The 17,445-nt window shown below is 39.4% G+C and overlaps 2 protein-coding genes across 3 annotated transcripts in view; one reads left to right on the plus strand and one right to left on the minus strand.

Annotated features, from left to right (window-relative positions):
- The window catches only part of PDGFD (platelet derived growth factor D), a 293,702-nt gene that overhangs the window by 116,507 nt on the left and 159,750 nt on the right, over positions 1-17,445 (plus strand). The gene's annotated exons all lie outside the window — the stretch shown is intronic.
- DDI1 (DDI proteasomal shuttling factor 1) lies at positions 13,976-15,515 on the minus strand. The gene has a single exon (XM_006150077.2). The coding sequence runs from the start codon at positions 15,286-15,288 to the stop codon at positions 14,086-14,088; it is 1,203 nt and encodes a 400-aa protein (XP_006150139.1). The 5' UTR covers positions 15,289-15,515; the 3' UTR covers positions 13,976-14,085.

The following is a 17,445-nucleotide window of genomic DNA, read 5'->3' on the forward strand; positions in this document are numbered from 1 at the left end:
AAAAAAAAAATTTATAATAATAATAATAATAAAAAAAAAGAGCCCAGTCCTTAGCCCTTCTATTTTTAACAAAACAATCAGAGAAAGCTCAACAACAGTAAATCAAATGTCTCTCCCTTATTTAAAAGCCCTTAAGAGACTTCCCACACACATAGAATGAAATCCAAACCCTTCATTTATAAGTACAAGACCTTTGGGGCCAGCAGGTGGCATGGTGATTACAGGCACTGGACTCCCACATGGCCAACCATGGTTCAAGTCCTGGTGGTTTGCTTTCTCAGTTCCCCTCTCTCTCTCTGTCTCTCTCTGATCAAATTAGAAAATAATAATGATAATAATAATAAAGTTAAATCAAATAATTCTTAAAAAAAAAAAAGTACAAGACCTTTCATAATGTAGCCCCTCTTGGATTCCTCTTTTGCTCCACCCTACCTACCGCTGCCTTCTCACTCTTTCTAGAGCACTTCTAGAACCTCTTTGTCCTTGAGGTCTTTGTTTCTTCTTCCTAAAATGCTCTTTACCCAGGTCACTGGGAGTTCTTCTCTCTCCTCGTCTGCGATTATCGTTCTGTATCTCCTCCTCAGAGAGGCCTTCCCTGACTCATCATCCAAACTAGTATTCCCCCCTTCCATTGTTCTCTGTTGCCTTCAGGGTTTTTCTCTTGTTTGTAGGACATGTCTCTATTTGACATTATTTATTTATTTGCTTTTTTTTAGAGGTAATATGATAGAGCAATTAAAGAGATGGACTCCAGGGTTTGGCAGGTGGTGCAGTGGTTAAGGGCGTTGGACTTCCACATGGCCAACCACAGTTCAAGTCCCGGACCTGGTGGCTTGCTTTCTCACTTTTTCTCTCTCTCTGTCCCTCTCTAGGCAAATAAAATAATTTTTTAAAATAAAAATAAAGAGATAGGCTCTGGATCCCTAAGTCCCAGATATAGTCATGTTCTGGCTCTGTGATCTTTTACAAATTCCTTTACCTCTCTGTTTGCTAGTGTCCTGATCAATAAGATGGGGATGTTGCTAAACAACATATATATTGTTATAAAGATAAAATGAGTTAAAATATATGAGATACTTAGAATAATTGACTCATCTGATGCTATGTAAATGGTAGCGCTATTACATTTTTTTCTTAGTGTTGGAAACTTCCATTGGAAAATAAGCTTCAAGAGGATAACTACATTGTCATTCTTATCACCACTGTTTTTCTTTTTTTTTGGGGGGGGCGGGGTTTGCTATAGGGCGTGTGCGCTTGCCAGACAGACAGAGAGAGAGACAGAGAGACAGAAAGCGAGAAATCACCCCCCAGTTGGGATGGCCATGCCGCAATCCCTTCTCCTCCATTCTCCTCTTGGGATCTTGGGCACGTATGCACAAGTGCCTGGCGTGAGTTTTACACCACTGGGTCCGGTACGCAAACTGTGGTCAACTACATGGGAGTCCAGCGACATAGCCATTACGCTAACTGCTGGTCCCGCACCACTGTTTTTCTGACCCCTGGATCAGGGTTTAGTGAATTGTATAACTCTCAATATCTAGTTATCCAATGAATAGTGAATGATGCCATCAATTGGGTAAGTGTCTCAGTATAGTCTCAGATGATGTTTGTAATCTGAGAACCAGGTAGCTTTGGAAAGGCCTGTATCTATAGCAAAGTATAGTTCTCTCAGGAACTAGTGAGCTAGACTCTTTGTAAGATAAAACATGCTCTAGCTACCAGCAAGAATTTTGTAACCTTCAAATTAGTTTGCTTTGTGTTAAGACCTTCCACTCATATGAACACCATAGAACAAGAATGTATAGGATGTTGGAGGTGAACTAGAAGATGGAACAGTGGTAAATTTAAAAAAACAAAACCAAACAAACAAACAAAAACTAGCTTCGCTCATTGTTGGAAGAAGAATATGAATACATGAGTGGCAGAACTAGAATTGTGCTTCTAGCAGTTAGCTTTATCTCCTTGTTTCTATAATTATTTAAATGTCCTTAGGAAAGGAGTCCCTTAATATTTTCTATTGAAATTTCATTTCTACCTAGTTGGTCAGATTCATCTAGATCAGTAAGTTACCCTCAAGATGAAGGCATGGTGGGACCAGCAGTTAGTGTAACGGCTATGTCGCTGGACTTCCATGTAGTCGACTGCAGTTTGAGTCCTGGACTGGTGGCTTAAACTCACGCCAGGTGCGTATGCGTGTGTGCCCAAGATCCTGAGAGGAGAATGGAGGAGAAGGGATTGCGGTGTGGCCATCCCCCCCGGGGGTGATTTCTCACTTTCTATCTCTCTGTCACTCTCTGTCTTTCTGGTGAGCACACACGCCCTATAGCAAAAAAACCTCTCCAAAAAGAAAAAAAAAAAAAAAAGATGAAGGGATAGTCCTCTAGGAATAGAGATTTCTTAATGCCTGTGCTTTATAGAGTGTAAAGTAAAGTTCCTCAAATACAGTCACATATAATATTGAAAGTGTTCTAAGAGAAACTTTCACAGGTTGTTGCTGACGAGATGTTATATGTGGACTTCAGGAATTTCTGTAGTCCTGTCAAAAATGTGTACTAGGTTATTCATCTGTGTTTTGTCAAACTGAAATAAGTCAGTGGCTTCTTCATGGCTATCAAAGATGTGGCAAATAATCATCACTATAATCAGTTGGCTAATTATGAATGAATATATTGCATTAAATTTAACCAATCACCATCACCCATTTTCCATGGCCCTGGAAATGAAAAATGTTGAATTACTAACTTATTCTTCAAACTCTCTGTAAGACTTTAACACATTTTGTTGTTATCCAAGGTTTTGATAGTCACAAAACTAACCAAAAAAGTATAGTGCAATGTAAATGTAAACTTTCTCTCATGTCTTTATGTACTTTACCATAGCATGTTTAGAATTCTTTTCCAAAAGGAGAAAGAGTTTAAAAGTATATCCCAATGTTCTTACTATGGAGTTTATGCTTAATTTTTTTTTAAGTAATTTAACCTGAATCATTGAGAATAGTTAGACAGCATGGGGAGGTGTGCGTATATTTTGTATGAAACTTAAACAGATTTGTTATTGAATAGTTACTGAAAAAGAGCAAGCACTGTTTTCATTTCTTGAATTTATGAAAATATTTCAGAACAGACACTTAGCAGTCATTATAGAGTGAAGACTTTGACAGTAGGGGCCTTGCCATATGGGGACATAAACTCCTATAGCTATGGAATATCAATGAGATTGTTCCTGTCAGTTATTATTTTTGAGTCCAAGTGATGGCAGTTGGCAATGTTTGAACAAAGAATATCTTTGTTTCTGTTTTACGCTAACTGCCCATCTGCTGTTTTAACTTTATGCTGTTGTTTGTAATAGAATGAAACCTACAAGGATGACACCCATATACTTACATAAATTTTTTCTTAATATAATTTAATTCTAAGCTCTTGATGATGTAGGTCAGAAGTAAAGTTATTAAACAGTGAATTAAAGAACTGGCTTGACTGGTAACAAACGATGCCTTGTGTCCATGGTATTCTATGGATGCCATTGACTTCTCTAAGTCACTCTCCTTTGATTCTTTTTTTAAATTTTAATTTATCATTCATTTATTTTATTTTATTATTTTTAAAAATATTAGTATTCATACATTAAATTGCTATATATCATTTAGCATGTGAAGATACTTTACCAGCGTGATATTCACCGTAAGCCAGCCCAGTTGAGACCACCATACACATCCTCGTCAACAGATAATAAATCTTATCTGTGTCCCACAAGTGTCTTACCTCTCCATTAACCCCTCCCAATTTCCTATGCTCTTCCCCTCCCAAACTCTATTTCCACTTTGTCTCTAGTGTCCATTACAATTTTTAATGCTTTTATGTTCTCCAGTCACTCTCCTTTGATTCTGTGGGAATTATCTTTGTCACAAATTTTCTTGTCCTTCTAATCTGAGTAAAGAATGGCTCACTTTGCCACTTTGCTTTTCTTGACATTATTCAGCACACTGGATGTTAACGGCTCACCTACTTTTCCTTAGAACCCTCTCAGACTTCTGCTGCCAGGGCAACGTGACAACCTGGTCATACCTTCCTCTCAGCATCTCTCAGTCCTTGGACCCTTCACAACTTCTCCATGCTTCTTCCTCTCTACAGCCAGATACCCCTGGAATGATCATAATCTTGTTCATAAAAATATACCATTGACTTCTTTCTTCTTCTAGGCCTCATCTGCTGTCTGTAAGCACATCTGTTTATCAAAAGCTCATTCTCCCTTATGCAATCCCACCTTACCTTCTATTCATTGTGTCTTAGCCTTTCATAGCTCTGCAACAACTTAAACACAAAGGTAGCATCATTATTTATCCATGCTTCCTCTGAAGTTGCTGCTTTGTTGTTCACATATCCCCTTAAAAACTTAAAACTTCCACTACAGTTTACTTTGTAACTTATATTCAGTCTATCATTGTCACTACTATTAGTGTAAAAGTTGGTATAATTTTATCAATGCTTTTCCAGGATAATTCAAAGATAATTGATTTCGATTATCCCATTTTCTGATGTTCATTTCTACTCATTTTTTTCCCTTATTTTGGAGAGGTTTTTGCTATAGGGCACGTGTGTTCGCCAGAAAGACAGAGAGAGACAGAGAGACAGAAAGCAAGAAATCAGCCCCCCATGGGGGAGACCATGCCACAATTCCTTCTCCTCCATTCTCCTTTTGGAATCTTGGGCATGCACACACACATGCCCAAGGGTCTCGAACTGCAGTCAACTGCGTGGAAGTCCAGCAAAGTAACCATTACAGCACCTGCTGGTTGCCATTTCTACTCATTTTAACTTTTAGTTGCATAAATACATACCTTGATGCCAGAACAGTCTCCAGCAAATTGGGATGGGTCGGCCATAGCAACTGCTAGTTATAATACCCATCTAGAACACTGGCACCTTTACCAGATGGAAAGCACTTCATGGGTTTATTTTGTGGCTCATTTACATTTAAGTTTCTACATGTAAATATCAGTTATCTCATTAATCCAGAACATATTTACTCTAACTATACAAAGGTAGTCCTACTGTCTATATATGATTTAATTTTACCTTATATGCTTTTATATAAAAAACAAGTCAAGTGGAAAAGAACATCAAATTTTCTCTACATCAACTAATAAGTTGTGTGTGGGACTTTGTCCACTTTTCTATATTTATTCACATATTCTATACTTATTAAGCAAGTAACACTTGTCTCACATAACATACTAAGAACTGGGACCAGCAGTTAGCATAATGGCTATGTCGCTGAACTCCCATGTAGTTGACTACAGTTTGAGTCCCGAACTCGGTGGCTTAAACTCACGCAGGGCACGTATTTGTGCATGCCCAAGATCCCGAGAGGAGAATGGAGAAGGGTTTGCGGCATGGCCATCCCCTCTTGGGTGTGATTTCTCACTTTCTGTCTCTCTCTCTCTGTCTTCCTGGCAAGCACACGTGTCCTATAGCAAAAATCTCACCAAGAAAAAGAAAAGAAAAGAAAAATAACATACTAAGAACTAAAGATGTAATTATGAAAAGGATTATGATCACTCCAGAAAACCTCACAACTTATTTGAAATTTTTTTTTTTAGTGATTTTGGACCCTATTTCAGGTTGCCTGAGTACCCAAACATTTTCAATTATATTTACTCTCTGGTTAGTACCTTATTGTCTTTAACAACCCATTTTTTATTCCCTGGAATTAAAAGTTTGTGACAAATGTTTCATCTAATCAACTAATTTCTTGTCATTAATTTCTAGTGCCTGTATTGCTGGTTGTTCATCTATTGTGTAAGTCCCAAATCCCTTCATTTGCTTTCTAAGAGAAGTAGTTTTTAAATTGTTGAACCATACTCCAAGATTAAGACCATGATAGAAGCAAATGGAGCATAGTGCTCCTATGGGTCTAGGCAGAAATGGTATACACTTTCACCTTGAAGTTTAGCCTAAGAATTGGCCATATTCTAATTCTGGATTGATTAACTGCGTTATCCCAAAGGGACCCTGGATGACTCATCTTAGGAAGTTGATGGAATCTCCCATATGGGAGACTCCCATACAGCTCACAGCACCAGCTGAGCACCAGAAGTCAGTCTGCACTGAAGCAACCCAGCACCTAACATGGTGCCTGCCATAGAGCAGAAGGTCAATGAGATTCGTGAATTAGATCTTGCCAGTTGTAGATAGTGTCTCAAGCAGGGAGTAGGAGTCTTTCCCATATCCTGTATTTAACAATTTGGCACTAATGGGAACCAGCAGTTAGCGTAATGGCTATGTCGCTGTACTATTTTAAAATATTTTACTTTGCATTTTTCCTGGTTTTTCAACTGGACTATTAACATTTCTGAAGGCTCTGACTATAACTTGTGTTCCCTGACTTCACCACATGACGCAGGATAATGACAAGACTCCTGAAACATTGAATTTTTAGTGACATCAATGAAAGAAAAATGCTCCTTTCTTAATGATAGACTAATTATATCCCTAGACATGACATGCACTTGAAAGGGAAAATATGTGAATTAATGTAATTTTAAACTGAGCTTCCTCTTCATTTCAAGGGGACTTTACTAAGTCCTGGTTAACAACAAAAAAATTAAAAATCAGAACATTGATTGATATTGTATGGTAAGACTGGCTTAAGTGATTATTTACCTGGACTAAGCTTGTTGTGGCAATCTTGTCTATTTTATTTGGACACAGCAACAACACATCCACTAAGGATAACAAGCATAGCTCACACTGCTTCCTCTGGATTTTAACACAGTAGCAAATTATCTTGTGATTGTTAAAATGATGTTCTTAATTTAAGCCTTTACTGATCAGAAATATGGACAAACTCAGATTCATGAAAGTCTTTTTGAGTGGAGAATAGAAAGGAAAAAAGAAAAAAGTGGGGAGAGAGGAAGGGAGAGAGAGCAGAAGAGAAGGAAGGAAAGGGGGGGAAAGGAAGGGGTGAAGGGAAGGAGTGAGGGAAAGCAGGAAAGGAGAGAGGGGGGAGTGAAAAAAAGGGGAAGGAGAAGGGAAAGAAAGGGAAAAGGAAAAAGGAATAGTCAGAAAACATTCACTGCACTGATGTGAGACAGAGTCACTCCAGGTGTCCCCGTCTAGACACACTGTTAATTGGCTCCCATGAGGTGGGTACTCAGAAGGCATAGGGGAAATCCACATTCCATTTTTTCTGATAACAGACCTTTAGAAAATCCAAGTCTCACAGATGGACCCAAGTGTGGAAGCAAGTTTGACTCACGCTCTACAGTGAAAAATCGTGAGAATGTTCTCGTTTTTAGTTAATTTACAATGAATAAAGTGTGGAACAGAAACTAATCTATAATCTTGACCCAGTGTAAAGCGATACTCAAACCAAGAGAGAATTCATTAAAATCAATCCCAAACTCCTGTGTAGTTTTGTTTTGTTTCCTGTCCCCTTTACCCATTTTTACCTTTGCACCTCTTTGGTTTTCCAGACTCTTCCTATCCTCAGAGAGTAAGGAGGAATGTTAGCTTGATGACTATCTTCAACAGCTTCCTGGTGTGAATCCCAGTTCATTCCAATTATTTAGTCAAGTGTTTCTCTACAGAATGTTGGATGTCAGCAAATGAATGTCTTTTAATTAGTACCCTAAATGGTTTTCTTGACTAAGAAGGCAACATTTGGAACCTGTAGTGAAGATGTGTTTGTATATCCAGACATCCATTGGTCTTTTTCTTTGGGGGGATAAATTTCTCCCTAGAAAGAGAAATTTTATGACCCAGTATTTTAAGAAAGAGGTTAAGATTATATGCTCTACTTACCTCAAACAACATCAGTCTTCTGGTTTAACTGCACCAGAATGCAGTACTGTGGCCTTGAAATATACATGCTTATCACAATAATGGTTTTCTTTTAGGTAAGATGGGTTTTTAAGTGGGCATTAGGTGAAACCAAAGGCTTAATAGATTTCTTTTAATGGCTTATTATTTTAAAGAGATTAGGTCTGTTGTTAAGTGGTCTGTTTTATCCTGATTTCTAATACAAATAAAGAAAATGAAGATATAGTCATCCGTTTTCAGGTTGTAAATTCCCAAGAGGACTTTGAAAAGTCATGACATATTTTTCTGTTTTGCTATACAAAGATCCATCATGACTTATTCTAACGATCTAATAACTACAAGGGGTATTCAAAAAGTTTATGGAAAAGACCTCTTATAAAAAAAATTATGCATAGACTAAAATTTTTTGACACTAAAATAAACTTCTAGTTTAATTTCATTTTCCACAAACTAAAGTGCCCTCTTAATTATAAGTTATGTATTAGCAACTTTAAGAAGACCATACGGTTCTTTTCAGCATCAGTGAAGAACATTTTAAACATACTGACAATTCATTCTTTGGCTTTCTTATTTAAAACGTACCTTTCCAAATATTTCTTTTTTTCTCTTCTACCAAAATATTACTCATTTCATGAGCACCTTTTAGTTCTTAGTTGAGTACAAGTCTGTCTCCTACCCCTCATAGGTTATAGTTACCTTGAGGTCTAGAACTGTAACTTCCTCATTTCCATATTTATAAAAACCTGGCTTGGAGCTTTCTTCATGGGCTTTCAGTTAAAAAATTGTTGAGTTGAGGATGATCTGCAATGCTAGCCCCACTTGAGAAGGACCCCCAAGTTCTCCCTGTACATGCTGGGTAAGGTGAGACTGGGGATGGATTGCAGCATGAAGACCCTTTCGGGGTGCTTCTTTCTCTTCTCTCTCTCTTTTTAGGGAAGCAGTAAGTAAGCTTCTTAAAAGATTGGTGTGTATACTCTGATTACTACTACACAGTTTCCATTTTTAATGGGTAGTGTTTTGGTGGTGCCCATGAGTGAAATTTTGTAATAATTTTGCACCTTAGCACCAGTATCTAGGATTAAAATGATCAAGTAAAGAAGGTTACTTGGTGAAAAGTACTTGTCATTTGAAATCAGACATTTGAATCGCAATCTTGCAGGTCAATTAGTATAGATCAATTGTAAATTGTGTATTAGGATACCATTGTGCTAAACATTCAGTAAGACATGTTTAAGATCTTTTAAAAATAATAAAATGGTGTGAGATATTGTTTAAATAACAGTATAATGTAGTAGTTACATCGCTGGATTCCCACATGGCTGACCATGGTTCAAGTCCTGGATCTGACGACTTGAAATTCCCACCAGGTGCTTGTGTGGGGGTGTCCAAAATCCCAAGAGGAGAATGGAAGAGAAGGGATTGTGGTGTGGCCATGTCCCTGTGGGGTGATGTCTGGCTTTCTGTCTCTCTCGCAAGTGCACATGCCTATAGGAAAAAGTCTCTCTTAAAAAAATAATAGAATGTAATATTAAAAAACAGTCTAGAAAAAGATAAAGTAATTCATATTATCTGAAATTTTGTTCTGTTTCAGTTATATAGATAGATAGATATAGGTAGATATAGATATGCGTGTGTGTTGAAGTGGGTGACAATGTGAAATGTAGGTTATAAAAAAAAGTAGGTTTTAAAAAAATAGGGCTTTGGGGCCAGCAGGTGACATAGCGGTTAAGGTGCTAGACTGCTTGAAAATCATGCCGGGTACATGTGCTTGTGTGCTCAAAATTCCAAGAGGAGAAGGGAAGAGAAGGGATTACAGTGTGGCCATACCCCCTGGAAGGTGATTTCTCACTTTCCTTTTCTCTGAAACTCTGTCTCTCTTCTCTCTCACTAGAGACAAAACCTTAAAAAAAAAAAAAAAAGTGTTTTGGGGGACCAGCAGGTGGCATGGTGGTTTAATGTGCTAGACGCCCACATGACTGACCATGGTTTGAATCCTGGATCTGATGGCTTGAAAATCATGCCGGGCCTGTGTGTACACATGCCCAAAACCCCAAGAGAAGAATGGAGAAGAAGGGACTGTAGCATGGCCATCCCCCGGGAAATAATTTCTCACTTCCTGAATATTCATAATCATTCTGAGCCTCAAATTCCCCAACTGCAAAATGGGAATAATAGCTATTTTGAAGATTTTCCCTGAGGATTAATGGCAATAATATATGGAAAATACTTTGTGCATAGCACCTGTAAGAAAGATGTTGTCTTTGATCAAAACTAATCCATTTAAAATTTAATTGATTAGGACCTTTCAAGTATACACAAGATTGCATCAAAACTATAAATCCATAAAACTACTTTTAAAATATCTTTTGACCTGAAAGACAATGATTTTTAAAAGTTAATCAATAAGGGCATTGCTTAATTAATTCACTTTGTTTCTTAATTTTTCTTTGAGGTCATTGCTATTCAAATCAATAAAAGTGTTTTTAACTTACCTACCCATTTACCCAAGCAATATTTAATAGAAGTTGGAGTATGGCCAAAGGAAGGTGGCAGAAAATTTTAGGAGTTTCTAAACTTGCCCTGTAAGAAATAGTTAAAGAATCTGGTGAAAGCCTACAACAAAGAATATTTAGGATGACACTGATTTCTTGTATTAAAAGAATTACCTCATGCCAGAAAGATTTAATGTGTTCTTGGCAGAAGGAAGAATAAAGACCAACTTATGGAAGTTGTGGGATAATAGATTTTAGTGCAAAATAAGAAAGGAAGAATTGTATCTCTGAGACTTGTCCCAAAATTATTGTGACCGCAGAAAGGGCGTTTCTCTTAGAATCCAGACTACGTAGATATGGGTTATGGTTGAATTTGATATCATGTAAATTGTCTTGTACCTTAAAGATTGTATAATTTTTAGACTGGCTTTTTTTTTTTTTTTTAAGGTTTTTGTCATAGGGCATGTGTGCTTACTGGAGAGGGACAGAGACAGTGAGAAGCAAAGTGAAAACTCACTCCCCAGGGGGGATGGCCACAAAGCTACTTCTCCATTCTCTTCTGAAAGTCCAGCGCCTTAATCACCACAGCGCCACCTGCAGGCTCCTAGACTGACTTTTTTTTTTTTTTTTTAAGATTTATCTTTCATAGGGAACATGCACTGGCCAAAGAGAGACAGAGAGAGAGAGAGAGAGAGTAAGAGGGAAAATGAGAAATCGCTCCCCAGCAGGTATGGCCAAGCTGTAATCCCTTTTCCATTCTCTTCCAGGGATTTTGCACTCCCTTGTGCATGCACCCGGCATGATTTTCAAGCTGCCAGGTCTGGGACTTGAACTGCACTCGACCATGTGGGACTCTAGCACTTTAACCACCACATCCTCTGCTGGTCCCTCGACTGTTTTTTATGAGCCATCTGATAGGTCATATACTAACCTTTCGATGTTGAGGAGTACTGTGTGATGTATGCAAATCAGGTGTATTTTTGTATAAAGGACCTTAAAGTTGAGTGCAGAGGAAGATGCCGAAGATTTTTGCATATTTTTATCTAAGAGAGGATACATGAATTTATCAGATCAGTTTCCATTTCTTTATAGGCATTTTCATTATTCCTGACTTTATTCAGAATTTCTTTCTTCTATTCATTAATGGCATTTGTCTTTAGGACTTAATTAGAAACCAAAATAAAACAAAGTCTGTCCATTTGGTCATATTTAGCAGTTCTACTTGCTATGAACATTGGTGCAAATATAGAAATGACTGGGGAATATGACTGAGGGACATCTGTAATAAAAAAATAAAATAAAATAAAATAAAAAATCTTGGGCATTAAGTGATGATGGCTGGACCAAAGAGGTTAGTCTCCCTCTTTTTTTTTTTTTTTTTAAAGAGAGAATTTTACTATAGGGTGTGTGCACTCACTGGAGAGACAGAAACAGAGAGACAGAAAGCTAGAAATCAGCCCCCGGGGGGATGGCCACATTGCTATGCCTTTTCCTCCATTCTCCTCTTGGGATCTTAGGCACATACTCACACGCACCCAGTGTGAGTTTTAAATCACCAGGTCCGGGACTTGAACCAGGTTTGACTATGTGGGATTCCAGCAACATAACCATTATGCCATCTGCTGGTCCCCAAAGTTAGTCTCTTTTAAAAGAGGGTGATTAGGGGCCAGCAGGTGGTGTGGTGGTTAATGGCACTGGACTCCCACATGGCCGACCACAGTTAAAAATAGAAGAGAGTGATTAGTATCATCCAGAAGCAAACCCAAAAGGGGATATGATGATTATAAGAGAGTTTTGTTTTGTTTTGTTTTTAGAATTATTGGAAAATGAGAAAGCAAGCTGCCAGGTCAGGGACTTGAAATGCATCACCCACGTGAGAGTCCAACACCCTTAACCACTCCACCACCTGCTGGCCCAAGGGAGAATTTTTTTTCCTGTAACTTTTGGGAATGCTTTAAATGGCTTTACATTTTTCTTGGGAAAATATTAGGTTGTCGAGAAAGTCCTGACATATTTTCCTATGTAAAAATGCATCATGACTTCCCTGACTTTCCTTTCCATGACTCTCCAATAGAATAACTTAAAGGGTATTCTAGATCATAATGTAGCTTAAGCACTTGAAAAGTGACTACCCTCCTCCATGAAACAATTTAAAAATGAGGATTGTGAGTTATAAAATACATGAACTGGTTTGTCTACATAATACAGAACTCAGATCAGATTATACATTTCTTCATTTTTAATCTACTGTTCTAATATCAGTCTCGACGAATTAATGTCCAAAATTTCCCCTGCAACTGATGGCCTCAGACAACTAAGCTTTTTCTCTCAGGTGTGCTAGTCATCCATTGTATCAGATCTTTGGAAACGTTATGACATATTTTTCTATGCAAAAATGCATCATGACTTCTCCAATGACCCAATCATTCGAATCAGGATTTTCCATTTCCTACTATCAATGTAATAGAGAGTAGCTTTGTCAAAATGGATCAAAGAGCTGAATGAGGTCTTCTCATTTGGATGTTTCAGAATGTTATTTCCACAGTGAAACCTTGTATTCTAACAATATGTAGCAGCAGCTTAATATATAAAATGGATTTAAAGCAAAGAAAAAAAAGGAGATGGTCTAGTTGAAATGAGCCCTAGAGAGCCTTAACCTCTGCCTAACCCCGCCTCCCACTCCCACCACCATACAACCACTAGGCTTCCCAAACTACCATAGTTTTAAAGAATGATAATCCAATTCATTGCCTTTGTTTTACAATCAGGGTTTCTCTGAATGTGAGGAAAAGGGGAAAAAAAAAAAAAAAAAAAAACTGGGACCAGCAGTTGGTGTAACTGTTACGTCACTGGACTCCACGTAGTCGACCGTGGTTCAAGTCCTGGATCCAGAGGCTTCAAACTCAGGCTGGGTGCTTGTGCATGTGTGTTCAAAATTCTGAGAGGAGAATGGAGGAAAAGGGATGATGACGTGGCTATCACCCCTGGGGGATGATTTCTCACTCTGACTCTGTCTCTTTGGCAAGCACAAACTCCCTATAGCAAAAATCTCTCTTAAAAAAATACTTTAGGCTATCCCAGGAGAAAATCCACTTTCTCAAATACAGCAAAAATAGTCTTTAGGAGTGAGTTGTCATGAGCACGACTCCAAGGAAATTCAGGGAAAAGGTGGATGTAAAATATGAATAAGCCCTAAGCTTCTCCAAACAGATATGGATAAATATTAACTAACTCAAGAGTATCATTAACCCACCATTTCTAGTATCTTTCATAAAGAAAATAAAATCTGTGAAAATAGTCCTATTTCTCTGAGTACAATTTCACGATAAAATCTGTGAAAATAGTCCTATTTCTCTGTTGGTGCTGATGTGAAATGACTGCATGTAGATGCATTCTAGGATCTGCTTCAGTGGCTTTTTCCAGGAAATTCTGTACAGCAGTGACTGGTTTGGACTGGCCACCCTATAATTTAATAGGTTAGTGTCTCTAGAAGAAGAGGTTGCTTTTCCCTTTCATAGATTATCTGGAAATCAGCTGGAACCTCAGCCTTCCAGGAAATCAGCCTTCCCGGATAAGGTTCAGTGACCTCTGAATAAAAGAAATGGAAGAGGAGCTAAGATCAAGCAGTCACGCTTTACATAGGTACCCATCTGAGAACTGAGTCCCAAGGCCAGGTTTTCAGTGGTTTACTGTCGTTTTTAATGATCTCATTGTCAGTGAGCTCACATCGTGTCATTTCTGTGACCTGAGACTCCCTCAAGTGGTAGCCTGCGTCAGTGCTTTTTTCGTCCTGAATCTTTGACTGAATGTTTAATAGTATCTGCTACTTCCTTGTCTGAAGACTCCTCTTGCCCAGACCCACTTGCCAGCTTAGCACATAAGGGTAACTCTCCCTCAGGAAGAAAGTAAGTCTGCGTGCCAGTGGTGCCGATCACCAGCACATTTTTCTTCAAATCAATGGAACATTGATGTCTCCTGAGCATATCCAGCCCTAGAAGGATATCCATGGGCTGTTCTTCGAGTATGGAGAAAGAACATTGTAAGAAATCGCCTTCGATCTGAATCTGGGCCAGATGAACACGGCCGAGAATTCTCTGCGTGCCCACTCCTTTAGCCACCCCAGCCCACCTTCGGTCCACCAGCCTTGTTATGTTACATCTCTCGGCACAAGCTTGGCTCATAATGGTCATCTGGGCACCCGAGTCAACAAAAGCCTTCAAAGGATATCCGTTCACTTTGCAGTTAATATAAAGCATCGCCACTTGTCCAAAACTCTCCGGAGCCTCTTCCATTGCTATGTTCATGTTTTCTTCGATGTTCTGCTGCCGGATTTCTTCTTCTATTTTGGCCTGAGCTTCCTGATCAAATGGGTCTGCAGTATACAGTCGAAGCCTCTCTTGCTCTCTCAAGGCCCTTTCCCTTTGCTGCTCCATCAGGACCTGGGAAAACGTCTCCAGGTTTCCACTGAGCAGAGCTTCTGCCAAAGAGGGGTTGCGTTCCTTCAGCAGGGATAGATCGTGGGGGTTGGAAAGCAGCATGCTGCGGATCAAAGCAGGGCTGTCCAGACCCTGAGCAGAAGCCATCTTCTCACCCGAGGCCAGGCCGCGGGACCGCTGGGCTGACGTTGTCCGATGATGCTGGTGCTGCTGCTGCCGGGAGCTTGACGTCCCTGGCACAGCGATCCCGCTGAACTCCACTCGATGCTGGTGTGGGGTCCGCCCTGCAAGCCGAGGTCCCACATTCTCCTTCTGAAGTAAAACAATGACATCACCGTCTTTGAGGCCGTAGGAGCTCAGAGAACAGTGGTCATCGACGAGGAGTCGCTCCATGTAGATGATCTGCATCTCTTCAGCGGGAATTCTGGACTCCTGCTCACAGAGGACCCGGAAATTGTGGAGCTCAAAGTCAGGGCTGACCTGGAGGGAGAAGGTTACCTCAGAGAGGTCCCTCCGCACACAGTACACAGTAACCAGCATGGCATGGGCCCAGCGGGGCCAGGTGGGCAGAGGGCATCAGGTGGTCACTGGCTGACTAGAGCTGGTCTCTGATGAAGTGGCAGCTCCTCAAGATGTGACGTGTCACCCAGGCTCATTCACGTCTCAGAGAGGCACGCTGCTCCCCAGGTTGGGGGCCACCTCTCAGCCTCAGTGCCAGGTGTTTGGCCCCAGAAGCCTCCAGGTAACACATTTGTTCCAATGTTCATTTGTATGTGTGCTGTTTAGAACTTGGAATGCCTAGTCCCATAGAAACAAAGCTACTCAAGGCCATTTGGTTCCAAGGCCAGCCCTTAGAAACTTGTATAACGTAGTATGGAAAGGGTCATTTCAACTCCTCCTCAGCAACATATTTCCATTTGTTTGTTCACTTAAAAACTATATCCTAAGATCAGCAGGTGGTGTAGTGGTTTAAGACACTGGACTCCCAGGTGGTTGGCTGCGATTGTAGTCTCAGAGCCAGTGGCTTAAAACTCAGGCTGTTGCATGTGCGTGAGTTCCCAAAATTCTGAGAGAATGGAGGAGAAGGGTTTGCAGTGTGGCCATTCCCCCTGTGGAGTAATTTCTCACTTTCTGTCTTTCTCTGTCTCTTCAGCAAGGACACATGCCCTATAACAAAAATCTTAAAAAATACATATATATTGTATTCTATGTAGTGTCCCTTATTCCTCAAATGGAGGGGCTTCATTTTTATGTGGCAAATACCATGTAATATGTGTGGTAGGAAAGGTTAGTTAGAGTTGGTGCCTGTCCCTGAGGATCTCCATTCTGAAATGGGATGCAGAGATAAATGGTAAATCACAACACTGGAGGAAAGCACTTTCACAAAGATGTGTTCAGTGTACTGTCCCTAGTAAGGCCAGAAGAACAGAAGATGTTTCTCTAAAGAGGAGACAAGATGGATGTTGAATAATGAGCATTTTCCAAGTGAAAAGTGGTGAAAGTTCCTGAAAGTAATAAAAAAAAAAAAGGAATTACATGTATAAAAGCAAGACTTCATTACAAGGCCTATTATTTCTAGAGAAAGGTGAGACACTGAGTGAAATAAAAGGCGTACGTAAATTTTAGTTGTAGCATTTGAAGCTGGAAAAAATGGTTTGTTTATAAAAAGCTATATGTGAACCCAGCCCCAGAGGTGCAGTAGTAACACACCTCTCTCTGCATTGCTGGAAGCCCTATGGAAGATTAGGGTTCAGTACCCAGGTCAGCCTGTACACTCTGGGCACATGCATGCATGACATTGAGTAATTTCTCACTTTCTGTCTTTCTCTGTCTCTTCAGCAAGGACACATGCCCTATAACAAAAATCTTAAAAAATACATATATATTGTATTCTATGTAGTGTCCCTTATTCCTCAAATGGAGGGGCTTCATTTTTATGTGGCAAATACCATGTAATATGTGTGGTAGGAAAGGTTAGTTAGAGTTGGTGCCTGTCCCTGAGGATCTCCATTCTGAAATGGGATGCAGAGATAAATGGTAAATCACAACACTGGAGGAAAGCACTTTCACAAAGATGTGTTCAGTGTACTGTCCCTAGTAAGGCCAGAAGAACAGAAGATGTTTCTCTAAAGAGGAGACAAGATGGATGTTGAATAATGAGCATTTTCCAAGTGAAAAGTGGTGAAAGTTCCTGAAAGTAATAAAAAAAAAAAAGGAATTACATGTATAAAAGCAAGACTTCATTACAAGGCCTATTATTTCTAGAGAAAGGTGAGACACTGAGTGAAATAAAAGGCGTACGTAAATTTTAGTTGTAGCATTTGAAGCTGGAAAAAATGGTTTGTTTATAAAAAGCTATATGTGAACCCAGCCCCAGAGGTGCAGTAGTAACACACCTCTCTCTGCATTGCTGGAAGCCCTATGGAAGATTAGGGTTCAGTACCCAGGTCAGCCTGTACACTCTGGGCACATGCATGCATGACATTGATCCTGGCTGACTAGGAAGGCTAGGGGAAGATCATGGCATGGAACTCTATTGGAGATGTTTGTCTTTCTTTTTGTTTTGTTTTGTTTTGTTTCTCTTTAAGGGAAATAAATAAACTTATTTTTAAGTAGTCACATGTGAATCCAAGAAGTTTAAATATTATTAATAGCAAAAATCTCCACTCTAAAAGAAAAAAAAAGAAAGGATATAAG

This window comes from Tupaia chinensis, unplaced genomic scaffold, assembly GCF_000334495.1.
Source record: "Tupaia chinensis unplaced genomic scaffold, TupChi_1.0 Scaffold000276_1, whole genome shotgun sequence".
Classification (NCBI taxonomy): Eukaryota; Metazoa; Chordata; class Mammalia; order Scandentia; family Tupaiidae; genus Tupaia; species Tupaia belangeri.

What these genes read in the sequence shown, in the direction of transcription:
- DDI1 (XM_006150077.2), bottom strand. Translation starts at nt 15,288, where the DNA reads ATGCTGGTTACTGTGTACTGTGTGCGGAGGGACCTCTCTGAGGTAACC.